We start from the raw sequence: 26,892 nt of genomic DNA, 5'->3' as shown, positions 1-26,892 counted from the left end.
AACTCCACCTTGTGAGCATGAAAATCGTTGAATTTATCCTTCCATTGCAAAAGCTACCAGAAGAACCAAAATGGTCCTACACTTAACATTTATTTTATTCTAGTCATCGGGAAGACATGAGTCTTGCACAAGAATGAGATGGCTTTAATTTTTAAACCACATCTTTACTCACAATGAATTGCCTGGTTGACCAATGCTTCTCACCCCGACCAACACAATGACAAAGGGCAGTGCCTGAAATGCCACTAGACGATGACTGCAATATTGTGTTGCCTTCACATTACACTTAGCATGATTCATACTGATTCCCATTTATTTTATTTGGAGTTCCATTGGTCAGTTATGCACTGTAATAAAATCAGCTGACCATTCTTGAGTTCTGAAAGTTTGGAATGGCTCCATGTAATAGAATTTGCAGAGAACCACTAAAAAAGTTGTTTATTTGACTTATTTACATCTTATGTTCAAGCAGTTTAGAAAGAAAAGCACTAATAAAATGTAAATATTTAAAATGTGATTTCAGAAGATCTGGTTATCACAGAAACCAATAACACATCACTGTTCTGCAGTTAACGTATATATAACTAGAAGTACACCTTGTCCCCCACTCTCCCACACAGACGGCATAGATATTTTCACGGTATCTCAGAACACCTTAGATTTATTCTATCTTCAATAAAGCTAGCACATTCTTTTAAAATGAAGTCCCCCCTCCCACCCCTCAAAAAAAAAGTATCTGATCAATACCTCATCACCAGTTTGTGGCCGCATCAAAGACACTCGATCATACTGCTGCCGCAACAGTGCCCACAATGCATCAAGTCTGCCCTATAATTTAAAAAGATGCCATATAAGATAACACAGAAAAAGAAATAAGGCTCAGTTGATCTTTTCAGATACAAAAAGCACTGGGCACCTACTACAATACTGCATACTTACAATTTGTTCTAATGTTTCCTTTTCTTCTTACTAATATAGTTTATCAATTTTACCAAATAAAAAAGTTTCCATTTTTCTTGTCAATCTTACTTGCCACCTTGTCTTGTTTTTAAAATGATTCTTCCTCTGGACAATGTCAATAGTAAAGAGGATCAGTGACTTTTCTTAATCTTTACCCACAAAATTCATGTCATTAGGCCTCAAGCGCTTGACTTTTGAATCTTTATTAAATGTTCCATACACAGCACTTTGGCCCTGCTAAAGTACAATACATTTTCTTATGGAGTGGAATATATGTAAATAGATAGTAAGAAATTACCTTAATTGGATCATACCACTTTGGTGGAGCAGGCTGATTAGAAGGGGCAGATTTGGCCTGCCTTGGAGCAAGAGGTTCCTCTTCAACATCTGGGACTGTTACAATAGCATTTTTCGCCTTTTCTAGCCTTGCCCCTTCATCGGTTGATCCCTTATCTCCCCACCGGACCTTGCAGGAAAAAAAAACAGTAATAAGCAAATAGTGGCATCAATTTCATCAGAGGAAAAAAAACATAGGAGTGGTAATCTGCAGTCAACAGTTATCGCTAAAACGTAAATGCAGCAAATCCACAAACCAGTGACTTAAATTACTGTTGCTGGTAAGTTAAGAACCCAATCAGAAACTAGTTACCATTATTCAAAATTACTGCCGCATCGAGTTCATTATGCATTACAGTTTATGCTAGCAAATGCAAATAAACTTTACATCATAGGCTGATTTTAGTAAAACCATAAGGAGGAGTTGAGAAAGAGAGATAACAGTGGGCATATTTACCCCAGCCTGTGGTTTACATTTTTTATCAAATCTTTCACCAAACAATAAGATACTTTCCTAGAAATAACCACACATCTCTACTAATACATGAAAGGAAGGCACGTACATGGACAAGGATAGCAAAAAAAAACATTAACCACCCCAAATTCCTCTCCTATGTCCCTAGGGAATGCTCAGTTCCCAGTCACAAGGGAGACAAAAATGTGGCGGAGACCCATGATGTCAGGTCTCTGCCTCCTTTACGTTGCCCACATCTTCCTGGGTAGTCCCTGCTGGAGTGACGTGACTTGTTTCATTTACAAAGATAAGCACAGATGAGAGTGGCCATTCGGGCCATCCTTCCACAGAAACGTACAGTTGCTCCATCACAGCATCAAGCATCCTCTTGAATGATTCCAAAGATTTTAACCTCCACTACTCTAACTGATAGACCATTCCAGACATTAATCACTCTTTGCACAAAGAAGTGCATTTCTTTTCTTGACTCTTTCCCTCTTTTTCTGATTGCCTCTTTCCTCCTTGGCTCACACTCTCTCCTAGTCCCTTATTCAATCCTTCATTCTCTATCTCCTTTCCCTCAATCCCTATCTACTTAGTCTCAGTTATCCCAAGTACACCCACTCCCTGCAGCCTTTAGCAAAACGGGTGTTCCTTGTGCCCAGCATTGCTAAGGCATAAATGATAAGAAATATGTCAGATGATGTCATCCAGCCAATTGCATCTTATTATGATACAGCCGCCCATATTTAGGCGGATGTATTACATTGTCTAATGTTACTTCTGATGAAAAATCCCAGAAGTGGTGTTAGGTGGCAGCGAGCTGGCAGAATGACTTGCCGTCTGACTTTCCTACCCTGTCCACTCAGGTTATCCATAATCTTTATCATAAGAGCTCAATCCATGAAATTTTCCACAGTCATTCTTCACTCAGGATTTGAGATTGACATAAATTATGTTCTCATATGCCACATAAGAAATTACATTTTCTGAGCAGTTTTGCAAATGAGGAAAGGATGTAAGAGAGAGAAAAAAGTAGATCAGAAATACAGCAAAGAACTTTGGAGGGAAAACACTGCCATCAATATCTGTGACAGCAGATTGGAGAACCTTCAGAGTTTTAGGTTGCAACCTAGAAAGCAGAACCTGAGGCCAAATTCATTAATGAACGTTAATGTTTAATAATTGGACAATGGATATTGTAACATCAAATCTTATGTACTAACTCTTCTCTACCTTGAAAAGTATCAACTTAGAAGAAGAATTTTATAAAGAGTTTATCTTGTTACATTCTACAAGCAATTCATGCAACCTTGCTGAAATTAGGGAGAATACCGCTCGGTCCCAAATTTAACTCCGTGCGGATGTGTGTTGGGGTGAGTTAGAAACTCAACCATTGCAGCGGGTAGCAGGTCCAAGGAATTTTAACCAGAATGGGTGGGAAGAAGGCAGGAAGCGGCTGCTATCTTCCAGAAAATCAGGCAACTAACGGCTGCCCACCAGCATGATGGTAGGTGTGGGAAAGGGGATTCTTGGAGAGTTTTGCGGGAAGGAGGGGGTGGGGGGCAAGTCCGGGGCAGGCAAGGCAGCTCCTGCTCTTCCAGGCCACATAGAGGAAAGTGTTATGACTGAGTAAACACTCATATTGGTGTGTGTATAACTAAAATAACTAATGGAAAAGTTGTTCTGTTTGTTATCCTGGGCACACTGTTGATAGCTTACCTAGTGAAGATGCTCTCAAAAATTTAGGGAGTTAGCACCCACTTATGAGAGCAATTTAAAATATGGGAACCAAAAAATCTAGAGTAAGATTAAAAAAGACCAAAATATGTAACAGTGTGCATTACAAAGAAATTAAAGAATCAACTTCCGTACAGCTGAACAATGTTTATTGTTCCAGTCCTACTCAGGTTCCCTCCCTCACCTCTTTTTCAAAATGTCACCCACTTTGCTTCTAATTTCCACCCCTCCCTCACTTTCACGTGGCCTATCTCCACTCTTCCTTTCTCTTCCTTAACTTCTCTATCTCCATTTCTGGGAATAGACTGTCCACCAATATCTACTATAAACCCACTTCCTCCCACTCTGCTTCCTGTAAGGGTTCTATTCCATTCTCTCAGTTTCTCCATCTCATCTGTTCTGATGATGCTACTTTCCACACCAATGCTTCCGATACATCTTCCTTTTTACTCAATCGAGGACTCCCCTCCACTGTGGTTGACAGGGGCCTCAACCACGTCCGTCCTATTTCCTGCACTTCTGCCCTCATCCCTTCCCATCCCTCCCAGAACCACGATAGGGTCCCCTTTGTCCTCACCTTCCACCCCACCAGCCTCCACATTCAACGGATCATCTTCTGCCATTTTCACCACCTCCAGCGCGATGCCACCACCAAACGAATCTTCCCTACCCTCCCCTTTCAGCGTTCTGACGGGACTGTTCCCTCCGCGCCGCCCTAGTCCACTCTTCCATCAGCACCCCTTCTCACTGCACCTTCCCATGAGAGCGCAGGAGATGCAACACCTACCCTTTCACCTCCTCCCTTCCCACCGTCCAAGGTCCCAAACACTCCTTCCAGGTGAAACAGTGATTTACTTGTACCTCTTCCACCTTAGTACACTGTATTCATTGCTCACATTGGGGAGACCAAACACAGATTGGGTGACCGTTTTGCTGAACACCTCAGTGTGGCCCCGAACTTCCGGTCGCTTGCCACTTTAATTCTCCACTCCCACTCTGACTCTCTGTCCTCGGCCTCCTACACTGTTCCAATGAAACTCAACCCAAACTCAAGAAAAGCACCTCATCTTTCGTTCAGGCACATTACAGCCTCTCGGCCTCAACACTGAATTCAACAACTTTCGATCTTAATCACCGCTCCCATTTTCTCGGATAGCAGGTGCTAGTAATGGTTCTGCTGTTACCATTTACAAATTTGAGACAGAACCCGGATCCATCAGGGTTCTACATCATTTTGGCCATGTCAGAAACTCTGGCAGTTTTAGGAGGTGGGCCCAAAAACACCTGCTCTCAAGTGGGCAGGATTAACACAATGGCACATATTTTCCTCCTTTACTCCCTTAGCAATACTGGACAATGCAAATGCCTGACAGCTCCTGGTGTCCAGTGCTGCCAAGACCATGGTGGGAGGAGGGGGGTAAACTTTACATGCAGTGCTAAGCAATCAATTGGATTGCCTAAACAGGGGCGCCACAGTGCCAACCCAAAATTCCTCCCCTCCCCCAGATGCATCAGAAACAGTGCAGGTGCCCGTTCAAAACATTCAAAGTAGCCTGATCCCAGGATTTCTGATGGGACTAAGGATACTGGCAGTAGGCTGTTGGAAGTTCTGTTCCACTCCACATCCATATGCCCCAAGGCCTCCCCAGGAATTTCTCACTATCCATAATGGCAATTTAACCTTATGACCCTACTCAGTGTGTCGAAGATCCAATTTCTTCAACTCAAACAGTAATAAGAAATAAATTTAGTAATATACCTCCATTCGTTTTATGCCGCCAACACCTCTACCACCATAGTATGAGGCATCAACAGTTGGCCACTTCTTGTTTGCTTCTGGATCTGGTACAGTTTCCTATATATTAAGTAGATTGATGTGACAAATTATTACTGCACTTAACTTGCAACGGATAACTGTATACATAAATATATACAATACTTTTCCTTCAGCTGTGTACTAAACTTGTAATTAAGTATTAAAAAAATCACTGAAAGGATAATGGGGGGTCATTTTCACTTTGGGCGTGGGCGAAAAACTGGCAGTTGCAGATTGGCTGTCAATTGTACACCCCACCGGATTTTTCTTTCCACTGATGTCAATGGAAATGATAATGGAGCAGGGTATATAATGGGCAGCTGGTCCGCAGCTGTCAGTTTTTCACCCACGCCCAAAGTGAAAATTACCCCCAATAAATCTGAATAGGCTAATTAAATCTTTTGATCTATATCAAAAAGGCAACTTATGTAGTTTTATTTTTAACCTTTTTGGTTTTAATACAAACAATAAGAACTTATAAATTCATGAATCAAGAGAAGTTTGATCCTCTTAACATTCTGACACTTAACTGCTTTGGTCATACTTTTGTACACAGGAGGTTAATCAATAAAATTTATAAGAAGCATTTCAGACCATAAAACTATGAAACAATGTTGATCTTTCAGTATTTGTACTATTCTTCGTTAACAACATTTTCATGCAGCAGAACATTCACTTACCTCTTTTATTGGGGGAGGTGGGCGGGGAGGAGCTCTTATGACCTGGAACCAAATCATAAAACAAAAATTATTTGTGTAACAGCAATGATATAAAAGATCTCTGTGTAGCATTCCACTTCTAGCACCTATTTAAAGTTCGATCACAGATTGCCAACTGGTGTGTTATTTTTATTGCCTATTAATGTTTGTTCACAGATTGCCAACTGGTGTGTCTTCTCCCGTGACTATTCATTACTAAGACTTTGTGCAAGCTAGCACCTAGTCTCTCGTGTTGGATAAAATCAACCCGTTAGCAGATGCACTTATACATGTCTATTTATTTAACAATTAATAGAATGAGCGTTACTACTTCATAATAACCCTGCTCACGAGGACTTCAGCAGTCCATTAGTGAGTATCAGATGGACCATGAATTAATCCATCTGATACCGAAGAATACAAAGTGCCTGTAATATTTATGATGATTTTCCTGCATCTCTGACGTGTGTCTACCTTTTGGTCACCTAGACCACAAACTAGCCACAAGCGCTATTTCTATATCTCATGTTGCAGGCCTACAAACTTCAAACATATCAAGTTCATCAATTAAGCAGAATAAGCTTTTCTATAAATACACAAAACACACACATACAGTTCTCCTATAGCTGATATTTTAAATGGCTCCCTCTGTCCTCTTCCTTCAAAAGTAGCATTTTCACCCCGTCACCCAACCAAAAAAAAACACCCCCTCAACCCCTCTCCATACTAACTGCTGTCCCATCTCCAATATTCTTTTCTTCTCTAAGGTCCATAAGCATATTTTGACCTTCCAGATCATTGCCCATCTATCTTGCAACTCCCTGTTTGAACCCCTCCAACCAGGTTTTAGCCCTCCCAAAACTGCAAAACAGCCCTAAGCAAAGCTATAAACAACTTTCTCTGTGACTCTAACAGGGGAGCATTATCCCTTCCTGACCTCTCTGCAGCCTTTGATAAGACTGACCACTATCCTCCTCCAATGCCACTCCCCCAGGCCATCGTTGCATGGTTCTACTGTTACAGATTTGATCATAGTCAAAGCATCTCTACCAATGACTTCTCTTCCCATATGTAACCTGACAACATCCAGTTCTATCTCTCCACCACTTCTTTTGACCCCTTTGATGTCAGACTGCTTTATCCAGCATCCTGTTCTGGGTGAGCCATTAACTTCCTCAAGTGAAACATTGGGAAGGCCAAAGGCTTTGTCATCAACCCCTGCTACAAACTTTGTTTACTTACCAACTCCATCCCCTTCCTCAATCTCTGTCTCTGTCTCAGGCTGAATCAGACTGTTTGTGACCACAGTGGCCTCTTCAATCCTGAGATGAGCTTCTGACAGTATATCTTCTCTATTATAAAGACCGTTTACTTCCGCCTCTGTAACATTGACTCTATCTTAGCCCATCTGCTGCTGACACCTTCATCTATGTCGTTGTCAACTCCAGACTCGATTATTCCAGTAGTCATCTGACTGGCCTCCTATCCTCCATATACTTCAGCTCATCCAAAACTCTGCTGTCTATGTCTTATCCCACAAGTTCCACTTTCCCATTATTCCATCCTCCCTGGCCTACATTGGCTCCCTGTCCCACAATACCTCAGATTTAAAATTCTCATCCTTGTGTTTAAAACTCTCTATGGCCTTGTCCATCTCTGTTACCTCTTCTAGCCCTGCAATCCTCCCATCCAGAACTCTCCATTCCTCTGAACCGACCTCTTTTGTGTATTCCCCTCCCTCCCTTGCCCCACTGCTAGTTTCTGTGCCTTCATCCACCTAGGTCCCACTCTCTGGGATTCCCTCTCTAAGTCTCTCTGCCTCTCTTCTTTAAGACCCTCCTTAAAACCCAACTCTTTCACCAAGCTTTTGCTCACCCCCTCCTAATTTCTCCTTCTTTGGTTCAGCATCCATTTTTTGTTCACAATTCCATGAAATGTAGTGAAGTAACTGCAAGTGACATTTTTCTACATTAATAGCGTTACATAAATGCAATTTGTTACTGTTGTTGTTTAGATAGAACCCTTCATCAGGAATTGTCAATTCTGATAAAGAATCACACTTGAAACATTAACCTCTCGTTCTCTTTCAGATGCTAATTTGATCTGCTGTGCATTTTCTGTTTTTGCTTTTTGTCTATTTGAGTACAGAGATGATTTGAATTCTTCCTCATCTTTCTTGTAACTTTGTCCTTAAAAAGTTGAAAGTCTAATTCAGTCACTTTGGCCGAATATTTTACTGAGCTTTATACGCTTGTATTCCTTTGATCTCGTCTAACAACGTTAACAGAATTTAGAGGTAATGAAGTCATGGTTCTGTGAAAGACACTCAGTCCATCCATGACAGGAAAGGTTTTCTGCAACAAAAGTGCAGTTGAAATTAGCGCAATCAAATGCTCTTCAGAACTGAACTTTACCAGACAAGAAGTTTGTGACACAATCTTTTCACAGGGCTTATTTTTCTCTCATGATGGGGTAGTGACTTAAAATGGTGATGGAATAAAGAAAACTGAAGTTAGGTATCTCAGGAACCATTCTTGCAGGAAGTTGTTTGTATCTGTATCTAACTGTTCAAAGCTGTGGCAATAATTAGTCTTTTCTCTACAAATGTGCTAACGCAGTTCTAATCAAGATGTTTTGTTGTATCCTTCCTGTGATAGACAGGAAGCTCTGTTGCACCTAACTTTTGCAAAAAGAATGAGCTTTACTAACACAAAAATAATCTGAAAATTAGTACAAGAAAGATTTTACTTTTCAGTTGATACCTCTAGTACGGGAGATAATTCTTGTATTAAGAAATAAATTCCTTGGTAAAATGGCACCCCCAACTCTGAAGAGGAAAAGCTTTTAGCAATAACAGCAATCATAGAATCACAGAATCTTACAGCACAGAATGAGGTCATTCGCCCCATCGTGCCTGTGCCGGCTCTTTGAAAGAGCTATCCAATAACGTAGAATTTACAGCACAGCAACAGGTCATAACTAGAAGATTAGTTAAGTCAAACTCCATTACTAAAATATCACTAGGACTGACCAAGGATGGATTTACACTACATATCGGGAAATTGCAAGCACTCTCCCAATGATTGCACAGCTGAATAGATGTAAAATCGTGACTAGAGTGCCCATGATTTACTGATATTCATCTTGGCAGGACAGCCTCCAAGCTAGCTGTTAGCACTATTATTGATGTTAAGCTAAAACAATAGGACCTGAAGCAAACTGGAATAATAGAAGTGCAGAATATTGAAATGTAGTATACTGAACTTATAGAAGATATATAGAAGAATCATGGTTTGTCAGGTATGAAGTACAAATGTATGTAGTTTAGAGTTGGTTTTGACCCACAACTGGTACAACTACAAGTAAATCTACAAAACCAAAAGGTGTGAAGTTATTACTAGAGTTGCAGCTTATACTTTTTAGAACTTATTTAGTTATCAGTATTTAGTGCCTGATATATACAGAAATCTCATGCACATTGGATCCTTAATTCAATATACTCAACACTGAAAGTCAACTGAGTTTTAAAAACCACGTACGGTCTTAAATTCGCATTTATTCATACTTACCACTTTGCAGCAGAGAGGCCAGAACCACCAGAGCAACACTAGTCCCGCCAGTAGCAGTATGGTGAAAATGGCAATCAATATAGCTGTCCCATCAGACTGTCAAGGAAATATAAGGCAGTAGACATTTTTACAATGCAATTCAATGTAGTCAAATCTTACAAATGACATGAATAGTATCGCTTATTTGCTACTTTGGATTTAAATCCAACTATATATTTTGATTTTGAGTTATCTAATTTGTACAGGGAAAAAAAAAATCAAAACAAATTAAAGCAAAGGAATGATTCTTAAACTTGTGCAAGAGAACGCAAGGAACCAATTCCTTTTCTAAAGTTATCTCTAATAAGGGGGAAGGGGGTGGGATAGCTGTACTAATCAGAGACAACATAATGGCAGTAAAAAAGGGACATAAGTAACATTAAGATAGCAACAGAATCCATATGGATTGAGACAAAGGATAAGAAGGGATCGATCACGTTAATAGATATATTCTTCAGACCACCTAATAGTGGAAGGGAAGTGGAGGATGAAAAATATAGAAAAATCTATGAAATGAGTAAAAAACATTGAATAATAATCATGGGAGATTTCAACTACCCCCAAATAAACTGAGAAGAGGTAGGGAAAGGAGAAAAGGGAATGGAGTTTTTACAATGCGTACAGGGCTCCTTTCTTACCCAGTACATGAGAAACCCAACAAGAACTAGTAATGGGAATTGAACCAGAACAGATAAGAGAAGTAGGCATAGAGGAATATCTAGGCAATAGCGATAATAACATAATAAGGTTTAAAATAATGATTGAGAAAGACATAAGTAAGACAAAGACAAAAGTAATAGATTGGAAAAAAGCTAATTTTGAGGGGTTGAGAGTGGAACTAGGGAAGGTAAACTGGAAAAAAATTTAAAAGACAAAGAAATAGAAAAGCAGTGGATAATATTCGAAATGGTGATCAAGAGTGTTCAGGAGAAATATATTCCTCTAAAAAGAACAAACTAGCCAATAATGAAACACTATGGATGAATAAAGAGATAAGAGTAAAACTGAAACTAAAGAAAAAGGCATACACTAAGTACATAGACAATAAAGGAGAAAGAAGAGGATGACAAAAAGGGAATACGAACAGGTTAAGAAAGAACTCAAAAAACAATTAGGAAAGCACAGAGGAACTACAAAATTAAATTATCAAGGAATATAAAAAGAAATAGTACATTCTACAGACACACAAATAACAGCAGCTAAATGGTACATATATTGAATAGTTACTTAGTATCTCTGGTAAATACAGAGGCAAACAAGGTGGGCAGAACATTAAAAGACAGTCAAAAAAGAAATTAAAACATTTAAGATAAAAAGGGGGGAGATAATTGATAAACTAATCAAACTAAGGGAACTGTAGACCAGTTAGCTTAATGTAGGCGGTAGGGAGGATAATGGAATCTTTACTCAAAGGTGTAATAGAAAGACATCTAGAGAACAAAAATATAATAAAGAATAGTTGGCACGGATTTCATAAGGGAAAGTCATGCTTGACCAACCTTTTTGAATTCTTTGAAGAAGTAACAGAAAGAGTAGACAAGGGTAATGTAGTAGATGTAATATATCTGTATTTTCAAAAGGTCTTCGATAAGGTACCACATTGTAGACTCATGGCTAAAGTCAGAACATGTAGAGTCAGGGGACAGGTAGCAGAATGGATAGCAAGTTGGCTACAAAACAGAAAACAGAGTAGGGGTTAAGGGTAACTACTCAGATTGGCAAAAGGTGGGAAGTGGTGTTCCACAGGGATCGGTGCTAGGACCACTGTTGTTCACAATTTACATCAACGATTTGGATTCAGGAATCGGAAGGACAATTGCAAAATTTGTGGACGACACCAAATTGGGGGGTATAGTTAATACAAAGGAAGAATGTGTCAAAATGCAAGAGGATATTAATAAACTTGCAGAATGGACATGTAATTGGCAAATGAATTTCAATATAGAGAAGTATGAGGTGGTGCATTTTGGTAGGAAGAATAAGGAGGCCACATACTGTTTGGATAATCAGTCCAAACGGGATAGAGGAGCAAAAGGATCTAGAGGTACAGATACACAAATCACTAAAAAGTAGCAACGCAGGTCAGTAAGGCCATAAAAAAGGCAAATCATGCACTAGGGTTCATTTCGAGAGGGACAGAATTGAAAAGCAAAGAAGTTATGTTAAACTTGTACAGAACCTTGGTTAGACCACAGTTGGAGTACTGTGCACAGTTCTGGTCTCCATATTATAAAAAGGATATTGAGGCAATGGAGAAGGTGCAAAAAAGAGTCACAAGGATGATACCAGAACTGAGAGGATACCCTTATCAGGAAAGGCTGAGCAGGCTGGGGCTCTTTTCCCTAGGAAAGAGAAGGCTGAGGGATGACCTGATAGAGGTCTTTAAGATAATGATAGGGTAACGTAGAGAAAATGTTTCCACTGGTCGGGGAATCCAAAACTAGAGGCCATAAATCCAGTAGGGAATTCAGGAGAAACTTCTTTATCCAAAGAGTGGTAAGAATGTGGGATGTGCTACCACAAGGAATAGTTGAGGCAAATAGCATAGATGCATTTAAGAGGAAGCTAGATAAGCACATGAGGGAGAAAGGAATAGAAGGGTATCCTGATATGGTTAGATGAAGTAGTAAAATATTTATTATCTCCACCATACCTTCATCCTCCACAATCAAGCTCCCTCCCAGAGCAATCCTACCCTCTCTTTAAAACTATTATTGTTTTTTTTATATTTTGTAAGAAAGCCCTTGTTATTTCCTTTCATATTGGCCCAGATTTTGCTGGAGTGGGGTATCTCGCAGTAAGCTCCATTAGTTAGATTTTTCCCCTCACCCTTCAGCTCGAAAATTTTTTGCCCTGCAGCTCAGTGGAGCTGCCAAGCTGCTGGAACAGCGAGCTGATAACGAGGGCTATGGGGAATCTGGGACCTTGGTGAGCAATGTAGCCAACAGTCTATCTCCTTAACCAGTGAGATTTAATGATTGAGAAAGAAACAGAGGAATGACGGGGAAGGAGAGAGAGTGATTAAGAGTCAAATTAGGTACAGGAAGAGAAATAAAGAGAGGGAAAGAAAGATTGGATTAAGAGAGAGAGAAAAGAGAGACAGAAAGGAAAAGTAAGAAATAAAAATAATTTTAAATTTTAAAAATCTCTAACAGCAATTTACTACCCCTGGATGTTGTCTATATGGAGTTCCAGAAGGCATGTGATAAGATTGTGCACAAAAGATTATTAGCAAAAAGGAAAGCACACAAAATTGAGGTAATCTTGTGACTTGGGTTGGTAATTGGTTGGGAGGTAGGAGACAGGGAAAAGGGTAAAGGCAACGTACTCTGATTGCCAGGAGATGACAAATGGTGTTGCCCAGGGATTTGTACTGGGCTTCAGCTTTTCACCATATACATCAATGACTTGGATGAAGGAATAGAGAATTGTATATCCTTGTTTGTAGATGATACTAAGGTAGGAAGCACAGTAAATTGTGCAGATGGGAGCAGGAAATTACAAAGGGACATAGACAGATTAAATGAATGGGCAAAACGGTGGCAGATGGAGTTCAATGTGGGGAAGTGTGAGGTCATCCACTGGATCCAAAAAAAGACAAATCAGAATATTTTAAGGATGATCTCCCATTGAAACTAAACTCCACACTCTTCTCGTCTTTGACACTCAATTGGCCTCTTGCAGCTCAATGATTTGAAAATATATGGCATTATATAATTGGTACTACAGTACTGCCTTAGCACAAAAACAGCAGTGGTTTACCAAGAAACAAACTATGCACTATATATTATGTATGGAGCAAGGTTTTTTTTATATTTGTGAACTGTTACCCAAGCACTTAATATGCTGTTCATGTTCTAACAGAGGGCTAAATTTAAGCAGCATCTTTGTGTGATTGTTATCTAACTACATAAGTGAGAGAGCAAAACTTTGTAATTGGTTTCAGATTATTGGAACTCTATCCTATAATATGTATTTTCTCTTCCAGTGACCTTGTTTTATGGCAGCATTATACTTCATAATCATTGTGCTGGCACAGATTAAAGAGTGTAACGTGGCTGCATATACTACTCCTATTATTAGTTTTCCACTGAGCTGCAAAAATGCAAGAAGATTTATGTCTACTTCAGCAAATATGCACCATACTAACACTTCCAGGTGAGTATAGACCAAAGACACATGACCAATAGTGATGGGTACAAAAATGGAAGGCATTTAAAGATGTAAGGGCACACAACTTATCACAATTAGATACAAGTCATTTGTGTAATTTAATGCCGAGGGCAAGTTTCTATCTGTGGTGTGAATGCAATTTTGTGACACACAAGGTGTACTATACTCCCACCCTTATTATATGACGCATCACTAAGGGGGGGGGGGGGGGGGATCATCCCTACTTTAATGGCATGCCTATGAATTCTATTTATACAATGCATTTTAGAAGAACATATGTAGTAAAATGTAACAAAAAGGCAGGTGCAAAGAAACTAGAAACCAAAAACGGTAGAAAAGTGGAAGTGGACTCAAAAATGTGTCTCTGCCGTTATAGACAAGTGATGCCTTTGAGGTGCCACATTTTGAGATATGATGCTACAGTTGGGCCATAGAGGCGTGTTTTTTTTTGTAATTTATAGATATATCTACGTACAAAATCTATTAAATGTCTTGCTTATAGCACATAATTTCTTTTAACTGTAATACTTCCTGCATTTTGTTGATGAAGTAAAATAGCAGATCAGAACTGAAGATGTAGGGAATATGCAAATTAAAAGATGAGGAAAGTGGCTAGAACATTGCCAATGACAAACTACCAAGGATTTATGAAAACAACCTATCATGATTGGCCAGTCAGGAGAACCTCTAAACAAAAGACGGCTAATCAATCAAATTACTCAAAACAAACCCACTCCTCATGCTATAAAAGCTTCAGCTTCTGCCATCCCCCTGAACCAGCCACCTACTGCCAAAACTCAATCCCCCCCAATAGTTCCATCCCCTCTACCGCTAAGCCCACATACCTACCCTCAATCTTTTGCATGTCACCTACCATTTTCCTGCATATCCCAGGTTAAAATCGTTAAAAGATAATAATGAAATAAAAAGGTAAAGGAACACATAATAATCAAGGCCACTCATTTACCTTTTTCATGCAAAAATAGAGAGAGTTACTATTTGATCTCCGAAGCACTGGTTAAAATTCCTGAGTATCATAATAAAAATGGAATTTGAACTAATTACTTTAAATCAATGGCTCTGACAATACATTTTGTGCTACATAGCATAACACCTCTACTGCTTTAAAACAGCATGATCAATGCCATGGGAGAGCTGCATATCTTGTATATATCCTGCAGGTCTCCCATTGTGCTGCTCACACTAAGTCTGTGGATGCACTATTTTAGAAGGACAAGAGTGCGGCCACAGATGGGGTACCTGCAATGGTGGGCAAGAAAGCTGGAGTTGTGGCAAACTCCTGCTCCTGTTCCTATGTTATAGAAGTTTAATAGTTTTCATTATATTTTACATCAAGGAGCTCTGTGCAGTAAAACTTTGAAAGTGAGCATGTTGTAGATAAATCATGGTTATTAAAACTGTTATTTGAGGTGTAGTTCTCAACCACCAGAATTTTAGTCGGCTGTTGGAAGAATATGAAATTCACCATAAGCTGCCATATCACTCTGCAGTTCGATAGCTAGGTCAGGGAGCTGTGTTGAAGCACTTACAACTGTTCTTGGATCGGAAAGGAAAAAATGTTACTGACTTACAGGACAATGAATGGCTTCAAGATCTTGCTTTCGTGGTGGATATTACAGGGTATCTGAACTTGCTCAATAGAAGAATGCAAGGGCGCAACCAAGTAGTGACAGAATACTATGACAACGTTTGGGCCTTTGAGATGAAGCTTCAACTGTGGGAGAAGCAATTTTCCCAGAGTAACTTGGCACATTTTCCCACCTTGGTATCACTACGTTGGGACTCAATGTGATGTTACCACAGGACAGTGCAAAGGCAAAATTGCTGAACTGAGAAAGGAATTTCAAGAACGAGTCTCTGACTTCAGGAACCATGAAGGAGAGTTTGCAATTCTCAGCACGCCATTTCTGTCAATGTGCATGATATACCAAAGGAGCGCCAAATGGAAGTTGTTGATTTGCAATGCAACACTCTGTTGAAGGACAAGTTTTCCGATATTGTTGTAACTGAGTTTTAGCAATACCTGGCACCAAATTATCCCAACTGGAAGTCCTTCGCGTCAAGAAATCTTTCCATGTTTAGGACCATGTGCATGTGTGGACAAGTATTCTTCATCATGAATATCAACAAATCTAAACTATGTTCTCAACTTTGTGACACAAATCTGAACCTGATACTCAAGATAACCACAGACCAGTCTTTGGTCAAAAGATTGATGCAATGGTTCAAGCCAAGTGGTGTCAGGTATCGGGGAGCAGCGGTAAATACAACTTGCATTTTATATATAGCTGCTTTCATGACCTGAGGATGTTGCAGAGCACTTTACAAGCATTTAAATACTTTTGAAGTGTAATCACTGTCGCAATATAGGAAATAAAATCTAAATGTAAGTAAGTACCAATATGTTTTATCTTTATCTATTTTAATACCTTTTGCTGAATGGGGCCTGCACCAAGTGACAGGAAATTGCATCAGGCCCACCATATAAAATATGCTTGACACCCCTGTGCTAATCTGTGTCTGTGTTCCTTTAAGATCACAAAGTTCAACAGTCAAGTAAACAGAGGCTCAGGTCAATCTTGATCAAGGAACTTTGCAGATTGGAATGTGTTAATCAGTTTCAGATTGCAGCTCAGAGCAAATGGCATTTTAAGGTTATTTTGCATCTGTAACAAAATGACAGCCGGAATGTGGCATCTGGAGGAACTCAATATGCAGTTTTTAAACATTACAGTGGATCTTATTGACCAGAAACATAACTGGACCAGCCACAAAAATACTGTGGCTACAAGAGCGGGTCAGAGGCTGGGTATTCTGCAGCAAGTGACTCACCTTCTGACTCCTCAAAGCCTTACCACCATCTACAAGGCACGAGTCAGGAGTGTGATGGAATACTCTCCACTCGCCTGGATGAGTGCAGCTCCAACGACACTCAAGAAGCTCGACACCATCCAGGACAAAGCAGCCAGCTTGATTGGCACCCCATCCACCACCCTAAACATTCACTCCCTTCACCATCGGCGCACCATGGTTGCAATGTGTACCATCCACAGGATGCACTGCAGCAACTCACCAAGGCTTCTTCGACAGCACCTCCCAAACCCACGACCTCTACCACCTAGAAGGACAAGGGCAGCAGGCACATGGGAACATCATCACCTGCACGTTCCCTTTAAAGTTGCGAACCATCCCGACTTGGAAATATATCGCTGTTCCTTCATCGTCGCTGGGTCAAAATCCTGGAACTCCCTACCTAACAGCACTGTAGGAGTACCTTCACCACACGGACTGCAGCGGTTCAAGAAGGCAGCTCACCACCACCTTCTCAAGGGCAATTAAGGATGGGCAATAAATGCTGGCCTTGCCAGCGACGCCCACATCCCATGAACGAATAAAAAAAACCTCCTGTGGCTTTGCTGAAATAAGTCAGAAGATGTGCTCATTTACAAGGATGAGAGTATAGTATCATGTAGTGCACAATGGATTAATTCTGTTAAGGTGCTGCTGTGTCCTAGTAAGGTCGAATGGCTGAGTGCACTGGATACAGAAAAGGCTATGGGCCCCGACAACATCCCAGCTGTAGTACTGAAGACTTGTGCTCCAGAACTAGCTGCGCCTCTAGCCAAGCTGTTCCAGTACAGCTGCAACACTGGCATCTACCCGACAATGTGGAAAATTGCCCAGGTATGTCCTGTCCACAAAAAGCAGGACAAATCCAATCCGGCCAATTACCGCCACATCAGTCTACTCTCAATCATCGGCAAAGTGATGGAAGGTGTCGTCGACAGTACTATCAAGGGGCACTTACTCACCCATAACCTGCTCACCGATGCTCAGTTTGGGTTCCGCCAGGACCACTCGGCTCCAGACCTCATTACAGCCTTGGTCCAAACATGGACAAAAGAGCTGAATTCCAGAGGTGAGGTGAGAGTGACTGCCCTTGACATCAAGGCAGCATTTGACCGAGTGTGGCACCAAGGAGCCCTCGTAAAATTGAAGTCAATGGGAATCAGGGGGAAAACTCTTCAGTGGCTGGAGTCGTACCTGGCACAAAGGAAGATGGTAGTGGTTGTTGGAGGCCAATCATCTCAGCCCCAGGACATTGCTGCAGGAGTTCCTCAGAGCAGTGTCCTAGGCCCAACCATCTTCAGCTGCTTCATCAATCACCTTCCCTCCGTCATAAGGTCAGAAATGGGGATGTTCGCTGATGATTGCACAGTGTTCAGTTCCATTCGCAACCCCTCAAATAATGAAGCAGTCCAAGCCCGCATGCAGCAAGACCTGGACAACATCCAGGCTTGGGCTCATAAGTGGCAAGTAACATTCGCCCCAGACAAGTGCCAGGCAATGACCATCTCCAACAAGAGAGAGGTTAACAATCTCCCCTTGACATTCAACGGCATATACCATCGCCGAATCCCCCACCATCAACATCCTGGGGGTCACCATTGATCAGAAACTTAACTGGACCAGCCATATAAATACTGTGGCTACGAGAGCAGGTCAGAGGCTGGGTATTCTGCGGCGAGTGACTCACCTCCTGACTCCCCAAAGCCTTTCCACCATCTACAAGGCACAAGTCAGGAGTGTGATGGAATACTCTCCACTTGCATGGATGAGCGCAGCTCCAACAACACTCAAGAAGCTCGACACCATCCAGGACAAAGCAGCCCGCTTGATTGGCACCCCATCCACCACCCTGAACATTCATTTCCTTTACCACCGGCGCACAGTGGCTGCAGTGTGTACCATCCAAAGGATGCACCGCAGCAACTCGCCAAGCCTTCTTCAACAGCACCTCCCAAACCCGCAACCTCTACCACCTAGAAGGACAAGAGCAGCAGGTACATGGGAACAACACCACCTGCACGTTCCCCTCCAAGTCACACACCATCCCGACTTGGAAATATATCGCCGTTCCTTCATTGTCGCTGGGTCAAAATCCTGGAACTCCCTTCCTAACAGCACTGTGGGAGAACCTTCACCACACGGTCTGCAGCGGTTCAAGAAGGTGGCTCACCACCACCTTCTCAAGGGCAATTAGGGATGGGCAATACATGCCGGCCTCGCCAGCAATGCCCACATCCCATGAACAAATTTTAAAAAAGTCTAATTGTTGTTAAGTAAATAGAGACTCAGATCAATCAAGAGTTTAATTGTTTGGTGAGGGAACTGTGTAAAGTGACATCAATCAATCTTTAATTGATCTTCGGGCTACAAGTCAGAACCTGGGATGAAATGTCTCGTTTTCTCTTTTTTCTTTATGGCAAGTTAATTTTATTCACAAAAATGGAGCATTACACAAAATTTGGTTCTCCCAGGTGATCACAGCTGTAGTTGTTCAATGTACCAAGTACTTCCAGTTGTCACACTGCATTCGATTACACTCCTGCTCCATTTGCAGTAATTTAATCCAACTTGACAAAGCCAATGTCTTTGGCGTATTGTCTGAAGCACCAGCGGCACATGTTCAGGCTGTACTTCCAGATCAAGCCGTGCCGGGTTACACAGACTCAGCCTGAGCGGGAGCACTATCTGAATTTCCTGGTGGGAGACCAGTGGAGCTGCTGATGTCAGAGATAGGTCAACATTGGATGATCCAAAAATGTGTGTGGAATGGGAATGGTTTTTAAGTGATTGACCACAGACATTTAAACTCCTGTGTTAATAATGGGGGTAGATTTTTATCCTCACCAACTCGGCAGTAATCTGGCATGGCAGATCGCCCGCTCTTTATGGAACCCACCTGATTTTCTTTCCATTGGTTTTAGTGGAATCGAAACCAGGCAGGTTCTATAAAGGGCATGCCACCCGTCCCGCCAGGTTACTGCCCAGGCGGTGAAGACGAAAATCTATCCTACAGTATTTTTTTTTGGTGGGGGAAGTTTCTCTACACATTCCAAGGATTTCTGGAAAAAAAACTCCACGAGCTAAACAGCTGCAAGAACTTTGTCAGCAGCAAGTTTACCTATAATAGAAAGATGACAGGAATTGTGACGTGAGATAGGAAGAACACACACAAGTAAAATTAAACATAGATTTTCAACTTGTTACCCAGGAGGAAAAACTGACATTGCAGATTGGCCGCCTATTTATAGAAACCACCGATTTGAAATCAATGGAATGAAAATCGTGTGGTTTCTGTAACAGCTGATCAATCCATAATACCAGTTTTACACTCGGGCAGCAAGTTGAAAACCTACCCTGTTTTGTTTTTATATTACCAACAAATCTCCTGTGGTACTACTCGTAAGGACAGACTGTTTTACAAGGTCAGACGCATGTCCCTTTAAGGCTACATACTCCAATTGTTTTTAAGTAAATTCTGGGTTCATACAGATGTCAAACTGCAGTCTTCTAGATTGAGGTATTTTTTGTTCCTGGCCAGTTTCTTTGTTCATTTTTTTAAAAATCTGAAGCGCAACACAGGAAGTTAGCGTGACAGAAAGTCTGTCAGAGAAATGCCAACGGACAGGAAATATGCACTAGACATAACCAGGGTAAAATTCAATTTTGGCGGGGACGCAAATCGAGCGGTAGCGGGCAGGGCGTTTAACAGGTGGACAATCTGCTATATCACACATTGCACACCCACACCAAAGTTGAATTTTACTCCCAGCATTTTTATATTAGCAAATTGCCCATGAAATATTACAGATAATTATAGATGATTACAAACATTACAGTATGCTGATTTGTTCCTCTTAGCAATTCAAACTTAGCAAATAACAAAGCCACATTTCATATTCCAACAATGATAGTAATCCATATGAATGGCCATTAAAACAAAGGGTTAAGGGTTCTGTTGAAGAGTTCATACACAAAGCATTAACTGATCTTTTCTCTTCATGCTAATAGACCTGCTGTGTATTTCCAACATTTTATGCTATCTTCAAAACAAAAATTAAAGTTAACTGCAAATTCTCGTCACCCAACTATTGCACATCAGGGCTGAACCCCATTCTTTGAAGTGCACTCAGTTTAGACTATTTTGGGTTCAGGCAGGCCGTTTATTTATTTATTTTTTAAAAGGTTGGCAGTAAATAAGCACAAAATGTTCTGCACAGCCTGACCCAAGTTTCTCTGATAGTGAGCTGGTGACTGCCATACCAGAAATCCTTTTCGCCCTCTAAATTATCTATGGGCTGACTGCTAAGATGTAACCAATTTCACTCAGAACAATTCCTGATAGTCCAGTAGGGAGGGAGCATGGTTGGGGGTGGGTGGTGACGCCTTATGGCAGTAATGTATTTGCTTAATAACATACAATCATCAGTACTATAATGGCAGTTAAGAGAGTTGGGGGGGAATTGTACGTGCCCTTAAGGAAATTGTGACATTGGTGCATTCATTTGATCCCTTCTATCTGGCGAAGTGTTGTAGATGCCTGATGGCCTCATGGTGGTAATAGTCCATCCAGTTCCCTGGAATACTGGTCACATTTGGCTTTGTGAACACCTAAACATTACGGGCACAATTTTAATATGCCAGTGGGAAGAGTCCGGGGCAATCGGAGGGCGGACGTCGCGATCGGAGGGCGGACGTCGCGATCGGAGGGCGGACGTCGCGATCGGAGGGAGGACGTCCGTTTTTCCCTTTTAAAATCATGCCCTGTGTGTGAGGAATACTGTACACAGGAAAAAGGCTATTACACAATGCAGTGCATGTCACATCGTTTTCAGGCTTTAAAAGGCTACAAATCTGTTGCGTGATTTACGCAAATCTGTAATTAGCCTTTTGTTAGCAGCTCAGTTGTGTAAAATTGGTACAATGGGTACATTGGGCAATGCAGTTGATGTGGTGAACATGGAGATTCAAAAGACGTTTGATAAAGTGCCGCACAGTATGCTTATCATCAAGATTGCGGCCCATGATATAAAGGGGGCAGTAGCAACAAGGATACAGAATTGGCTAAGGGATAGGAAACAGAAAATAGTGGTGAACGGTTGTTTTTCGGACTGGATGGAGGTGTACAGTGGTGTTCCCCAGGGGTCAGTGCTGGGACCACTGCTTTTCTTGATATATATTAATGACTTAGACTTGGGTGAACTGGGCACAATTTCAAAATTTGCAGATGAAACAAAACTTGGAAGGGTTGTAAACAGTGAGGAGGATAGTGATAGTCTTCAAGAGGATATAATCAGGCTGGTGGCATGAGTGGACACATGGCAGATGAAATTTAACGCAGAAAAATGCGAAGTGATACATTTCGGTAGGAAGAACGAGGAGAGGCAATATAAACTAGAGGGCACAACTCTAAAAGGGGTACAGGAACGGAGAGATCTGGGGGTATAGGTGCACAAATCGTTGAAGGTGGCAGGGCAGGTTGAGAAAGCGGTTAAAAAAATACAGGATCCTGGGCTTTATAGGGTACAAAAGTATGGAAGTCATGATGAACCTTTACAAAACACTGGTTTGGCCATAACTGGAATATTGTGTCCAGTTCTGGACACCGCACTTTAGGAAAGATGTGAAGGCCTTGGAGAGGGTGCAGAAGAGATTTACTAGAATGAATTCAGGGATGAGGGACTTTAGTTACATGGATAGACTGGAGAAGCTGGGGTTGTTCTCCTTGGAATAAAGAAGGTTGCAAGGAGATTTGATAGAGGTATTCAAAATCATGAAGGGTTGTGACAGAGTAGATAGAGAGAAACTGTTCCCATTGGCGGAAGGGTCAAGAACCAAAAGACATAGATTTAAGGTGATTGGCAAAAGAACCAAAGATGACATGAGGAAAAACTTTTTTTAAAAACACAGCAGGTGGCTAGGATCTGGAATACACTGCCTGAGGGGGTGGTGGAGGCAGATTTAATCATGGCCTTCAAAAGGGAACTGGGATAAGTACTTGAAAGGAAAAAATTTGCAGGGCTATGGGGATAGGACGAGGGAGTGGGACTAGCTGGATTGCTCTTGCATAGAGCTGCTGCGGACTCGATGGGCCGAATGACCTCCTTCCGTGCTATAACCTATGATTCTAAGTGGCTTTTACACTTGTGCCAATAATGAGATTTTAGTGTCTTTTTCTGCAGATGAAGACAAGAAGAAAATGGTATTGATTAAGTATAATTCTAATACTGAGTTATATTGCAACATTGTGAAAATAAATGATCTGGCTAAATTTGACTTGATACTTTTTGAAAATAGCCTTCAACAGCATTATTGTATTTTATGCATATAGTGTAGCTTCTTGCTTGAATTGATTGCATAAATGAATCTCTTTACTTACACAGGCTGTGGCAGTGATGGTAACTGAACTAGAGATGAATGACTGCCCATCATTCAAACTCACCAATACGTCCATTTTTCTGTAATAGAAATATATTAATATACGTTGTAATCAACAGAACTTAATTATTTCTGGCAATTTCACAATCTATCAAAATACGTAACTAATAAACTAGTGGCAGGTTATAGATAGAATTGAATGCTTGCTAAGTAAATATATACTGTTCATTGTTTCTATATGGTTAAGTCATAGAGTGTAATTCTGCGTTAGTAAGGAAATAATCCTATAATTAATCATCCATGCCCTCATATGCCTATTAGTACTATTACATAGATCATACAGTAAACATTGAAATATGTAAGACATACTTTTAAAAGTTTGTCAATTGTCTAAATTTCAGAATTGACTGCAATTTTTTTGTTTCACAATCACTGATGTAGCAGAGATTCAGTATTATGGATGCCATCCAGCACCATTACACATTATAGTAATACACAGACAAGGTAAAAATACATTGCGTATTTCCACCTGATCATACAGCGCATGAGGGAAATAATTCTGGTAAAGTCCATATGCTCCATTACTACCACAAAAAAGATTTAAAAATGCATATTTTGTAAAGAAAAGCAGGTGGGTGGACTGGATGATGTTTGGCAATAGAAAATTAAAAGCATGGGCTAGTTTGGACCAGTCAGCATGGATTAGTAAAGGGCAAGTCGTGTGTGACCAACTTAATTGTATTGTTTGAAGAAGTCACAGTGTAGATAAAAGGAATGCTATGGACGTTGTACGCAAGAGATGTCCAGACTGCCTTTGATAAGGTGTCACATAAGGGATGTTACAAAAATTGAGGCATATGGGGAGTGCAACCATGCAGAAAAAGGATGGCCAGGACTCAGTAAACAATGAGTAGGGATAAATGGATGGGATTTTTTGGATTGGCAGGAGTAGTGTGCTCTAGGAACCTGTGCTGGGGCCTTCTGTTTTCCATTGATATAAATGATTTGGAGAAAGGTACAAGAGGAGTATAACCAATGATTGCTGATGTCAAAAGGTGAATGTGGCAAACTTGAGGAAGAATGCAAGAGACTGCAGGGGGACAGAGTCAGGTTCATGGAGTGGGTAGGGAGGGTGCAGTGCAATGTAGAAAAAATGTAAACGAGTACATTTTGGGGGGGAAAAATAATTAAGTAAACCCTAAAAGCAAGACTTTTTACAGAGTGAAGAACGTGATCTAGGGCTGCAGATATAGAGATCGTTTAAGATAGGGAGTGCAGATAGAAAAGGCAAATGGTATTATGGGTTTTATACGAAGTATCACTAATATACAAGGCCAAGAAAGTGATGTTGAATTTACATGAGCTATTGCTTTGGCCATAGTTGGGGCACTGGATGCACTTCTGGGTATCCGGTCATAGGAAGAATAATAAAACCATGAAAAGTGAGGTGAAGATTTATGAAAACCAACCAGGAATGAGAGATTATAGGTACGAAGAAAGACAAAAAAAATGTAGGCTTTTTTCACTGGAAAAGAGAAAGTTAAGGGGCTATCTAAGTTCAAAATTATGAAAGGTTTTGACAAGGTAAATAGTGAATGATTGTTGGTTGGCAATTCAATAACATGGAGGAAAAGACTCAAGATCACTAGAAAAGCAAAGGGGAAGTTAGAGATTTTTATTCACAGAGAGTTATTAGGGCATCAGTTGCTTTACCTTAAGGTCCTGGAGGCAGAGGTTATAACATCATTTAAAAAGGAATTGGATTAGTACTTGAAAAGGAGGAATGTAAAATTATATGGAGGAAGAAATGAGATTAGGGTGGATAGCTCCAGTTGAAGAGTGCTGTCCAAGATTGCCCTTTCATCCCTGAAATCAAAGTCTGAATCCGCCTCACATCTGAGATGGGCCCTCTCTCATCAACTGCCCTGGTTTCGTAATAAAATGATATTGCGGTCAGAGTGCGCACTCTTAACAGAAGAATCATAAAATGGTTACAATACAGAAGGAGGCCATTCGGTCCATCGAGCTTGTGCCATCACTTTGTAAGAGCAATCCAGTTAGTCCCATTCCCCCACTCTTCCCCGTAACCCTGAAATTTTTTTCCCTTCAAGCATTTATCCAATTCCTTTTTGAAAGCCACGATTGAATCTGCTTCCACCACCCTTTCAGGCAGTGCATTCCAGATCATAACTACTCGCTGCTAGATCACAGATCAGCTATGATCTTATCAAATGGTGGAGCAGGCACAAGGGGCTGAATGGCCTACTCCTATTCCTATTTTCCTATGCATAAAAAAGTTTTTCCCTCATGTCGCCTTTGGTTCTTTTGACAATCACCTTAAATCTATGTCCTCTGGCTCTCAACCCTTCTGCCAATAGGAGCAGTTTCTCTTTATTTACTTTATCTAAACCCTTCATGATTTTGAACACTTCTATCAGATCTCCTCTTAACCGTCTCTGCTCTAAGGAGAACAACCCCAGCTTCTCAGTCTATCCACGTAACTAAAGTCCCTCATCCCTGGAACCATTCTAGTAAGTCTTTCCTGTTTAAGGCCTTCACATCCGTCCTAAAGTGCAGTGCCTAGAATTGGAGACAACATTCCAGCTGTGGCCAAATCAGTGTTTTATAAAATGTTCAACATAACCTCCTTGCTTTTGTACTCTATGCCTCCATTTGTAAAGCCCAGGATCCCGTATACTTTTTTTTAAAACCGGTTTCTCAACCTGTCCTGCCACCTTCAAAGATTTGTGCATATATACCCCCGATCTCTCTGTTCCTGCACCTCTTTAGAATTGTACCCTTTAGTTTATATTGTCTCTCCTCATTCTTCCTGCCAAAATGTATCACTTCGCACTTCTCTGCATTAAATTTCATCTGCCATGTGCCTGCCCATTCTACCAGCCTGTCTATGTCCTCTTGAAGTCTATCACTACCCTCCTCACTGTTTACTACACTTCCAAGTTTTGTGTCATCTGCAAATTTTGAAATTGTGCCCTGTAAACCCAAGTCCAAGTCATTAATATATATCAAGAAAAGCAGTGGTCCTCGTACCAACCCTTGGAGAACACCACTGTATATCTTCCTTCAGTCCGAAAAACAACCGTTCACCACTACTCTGTTTCCTGTCACTTAGCCACTTTCATATCCATGCTGCCACTGCCCCTTTAATTCCATAGTCTTCAATTTTGTTGACAAGCCTATTATACGGCACTTTATCAAATGCCTTTTGAAAGCCCATATACACAACATCAACCGCATTGCCCTCCTCAACCCTTTCTGTTACCTCATCAAAAAAACTCAATCAAGTTAGTAAAAACACAATTTGCCTTTAACAAATCTGTGCTGACTTTCCTTTATTAATCCACACTTGTCCAAGTAACTTAATTTTGTCCCAGATTATCATTTCTAAAAGCTTCCACACCACTGAGGTTAAACTGACTGGCCTGTAGTTGCTCCTTCCTCAGGTAAATGTCAGGAAAGCTTGTAAATTTCAAATAAAATCGTTGGACTATAACTTGGTGTTGTAAAATTGTTTACAATTGTCAACCCCAGTCCAGCACCGGCATCTCCACATCTTGGTAAAAACAGATAGTTTAGTACCTCAGCCATGCCCTCTGCCTCAATGCATAGATCTCCTTTTTGCTCCCCAATCAGCCCCACCTCTCCTGTTATTACCCGTTTACTATTTCTAGGCCTAAAGACGACTTTTGGATTCCCTTTTATGTTAGCCGCCAGTCTATTCTCATACTCTCTCTTTGCCCCTCATTTCCTTTTTCACTTCTCCTCTGTACTTTCTATATTCAGCTTGGTTCTCACTTGTGTTATCAACCAGACATCTGTCATACACCCCCCCCCCCTTTT

At 40.9% G+C, this 26,892-nt stretch overlaps 2 protein-coding genes across 2 annotated transcripts in view; both read right to left on the bottom strand.

Annotated features, from left to right (window-relative positions):
• antxr2a (ANTXR cell adhesion molecule 2a) overlaps positions 1-26,892 on the bottom strand; it is a 232,900-nt gene that overhangs the window by 106,835 nt on the left and 99,173 nt on the right. Inside the window, exons 11-16 of the mRNA XM_067990638.1 lie at positions 23,033-23,111; positions 9,574-9,669; positions 5,987-6,028; positions 5,250-5,345; positions 1,259-1,426; positions 748-828 (exon numbers count right to left, since the gene is read on the bottom strand). Of these exons, the coding sequence (XP_067846739.1) occupies positions 748-828; positions 1,259-1,426; positions 5,250-5,345; positions 5,987-6,028; positions 9,574-9,669; positions 23,033-23,111 (562 nt within the window). The remainder of the gene's footprint in view (positions 1-747; positions 829-1,258; positions 1,427-5,249; positions 5,346-5,986; positions 6,029-9,573; positions 9,670-23,032; positions 23,112-26,892) is intronic.
• Positions 19,215-19,379, bottom strand: LOC137341206 (small ribosomal subunit protein uS14-like; the record flags this gene model as incomplete). The annotated part of the gene is given in 1 exon segment (XM_068004290.1): positions 19,215-19,379. A coding segment is annotated over 1 exon segment (165 nt), but the record flags the coding sequence as incomplete, so codon positions are not given.

This window comes from Heptranchias perlo, chromosome 1 (assembly GCF_035084215.1).
Source record: "Heptranchias perlo isolate sHepPer1 chromosome 1, sHepPer1.hap1, whole genome shotgun sequence".
NCBI lineage: Eukaryota > Metazoa > Chordata > Chondrichthyes > Hexanchiformes > Hexanchidae > Heptranchias > Heptranchias perlo.
Note: the sequence above shows the minus strand (reverse complement) of the source record. Positions and strands in the feature narration are given on the sequence as shown.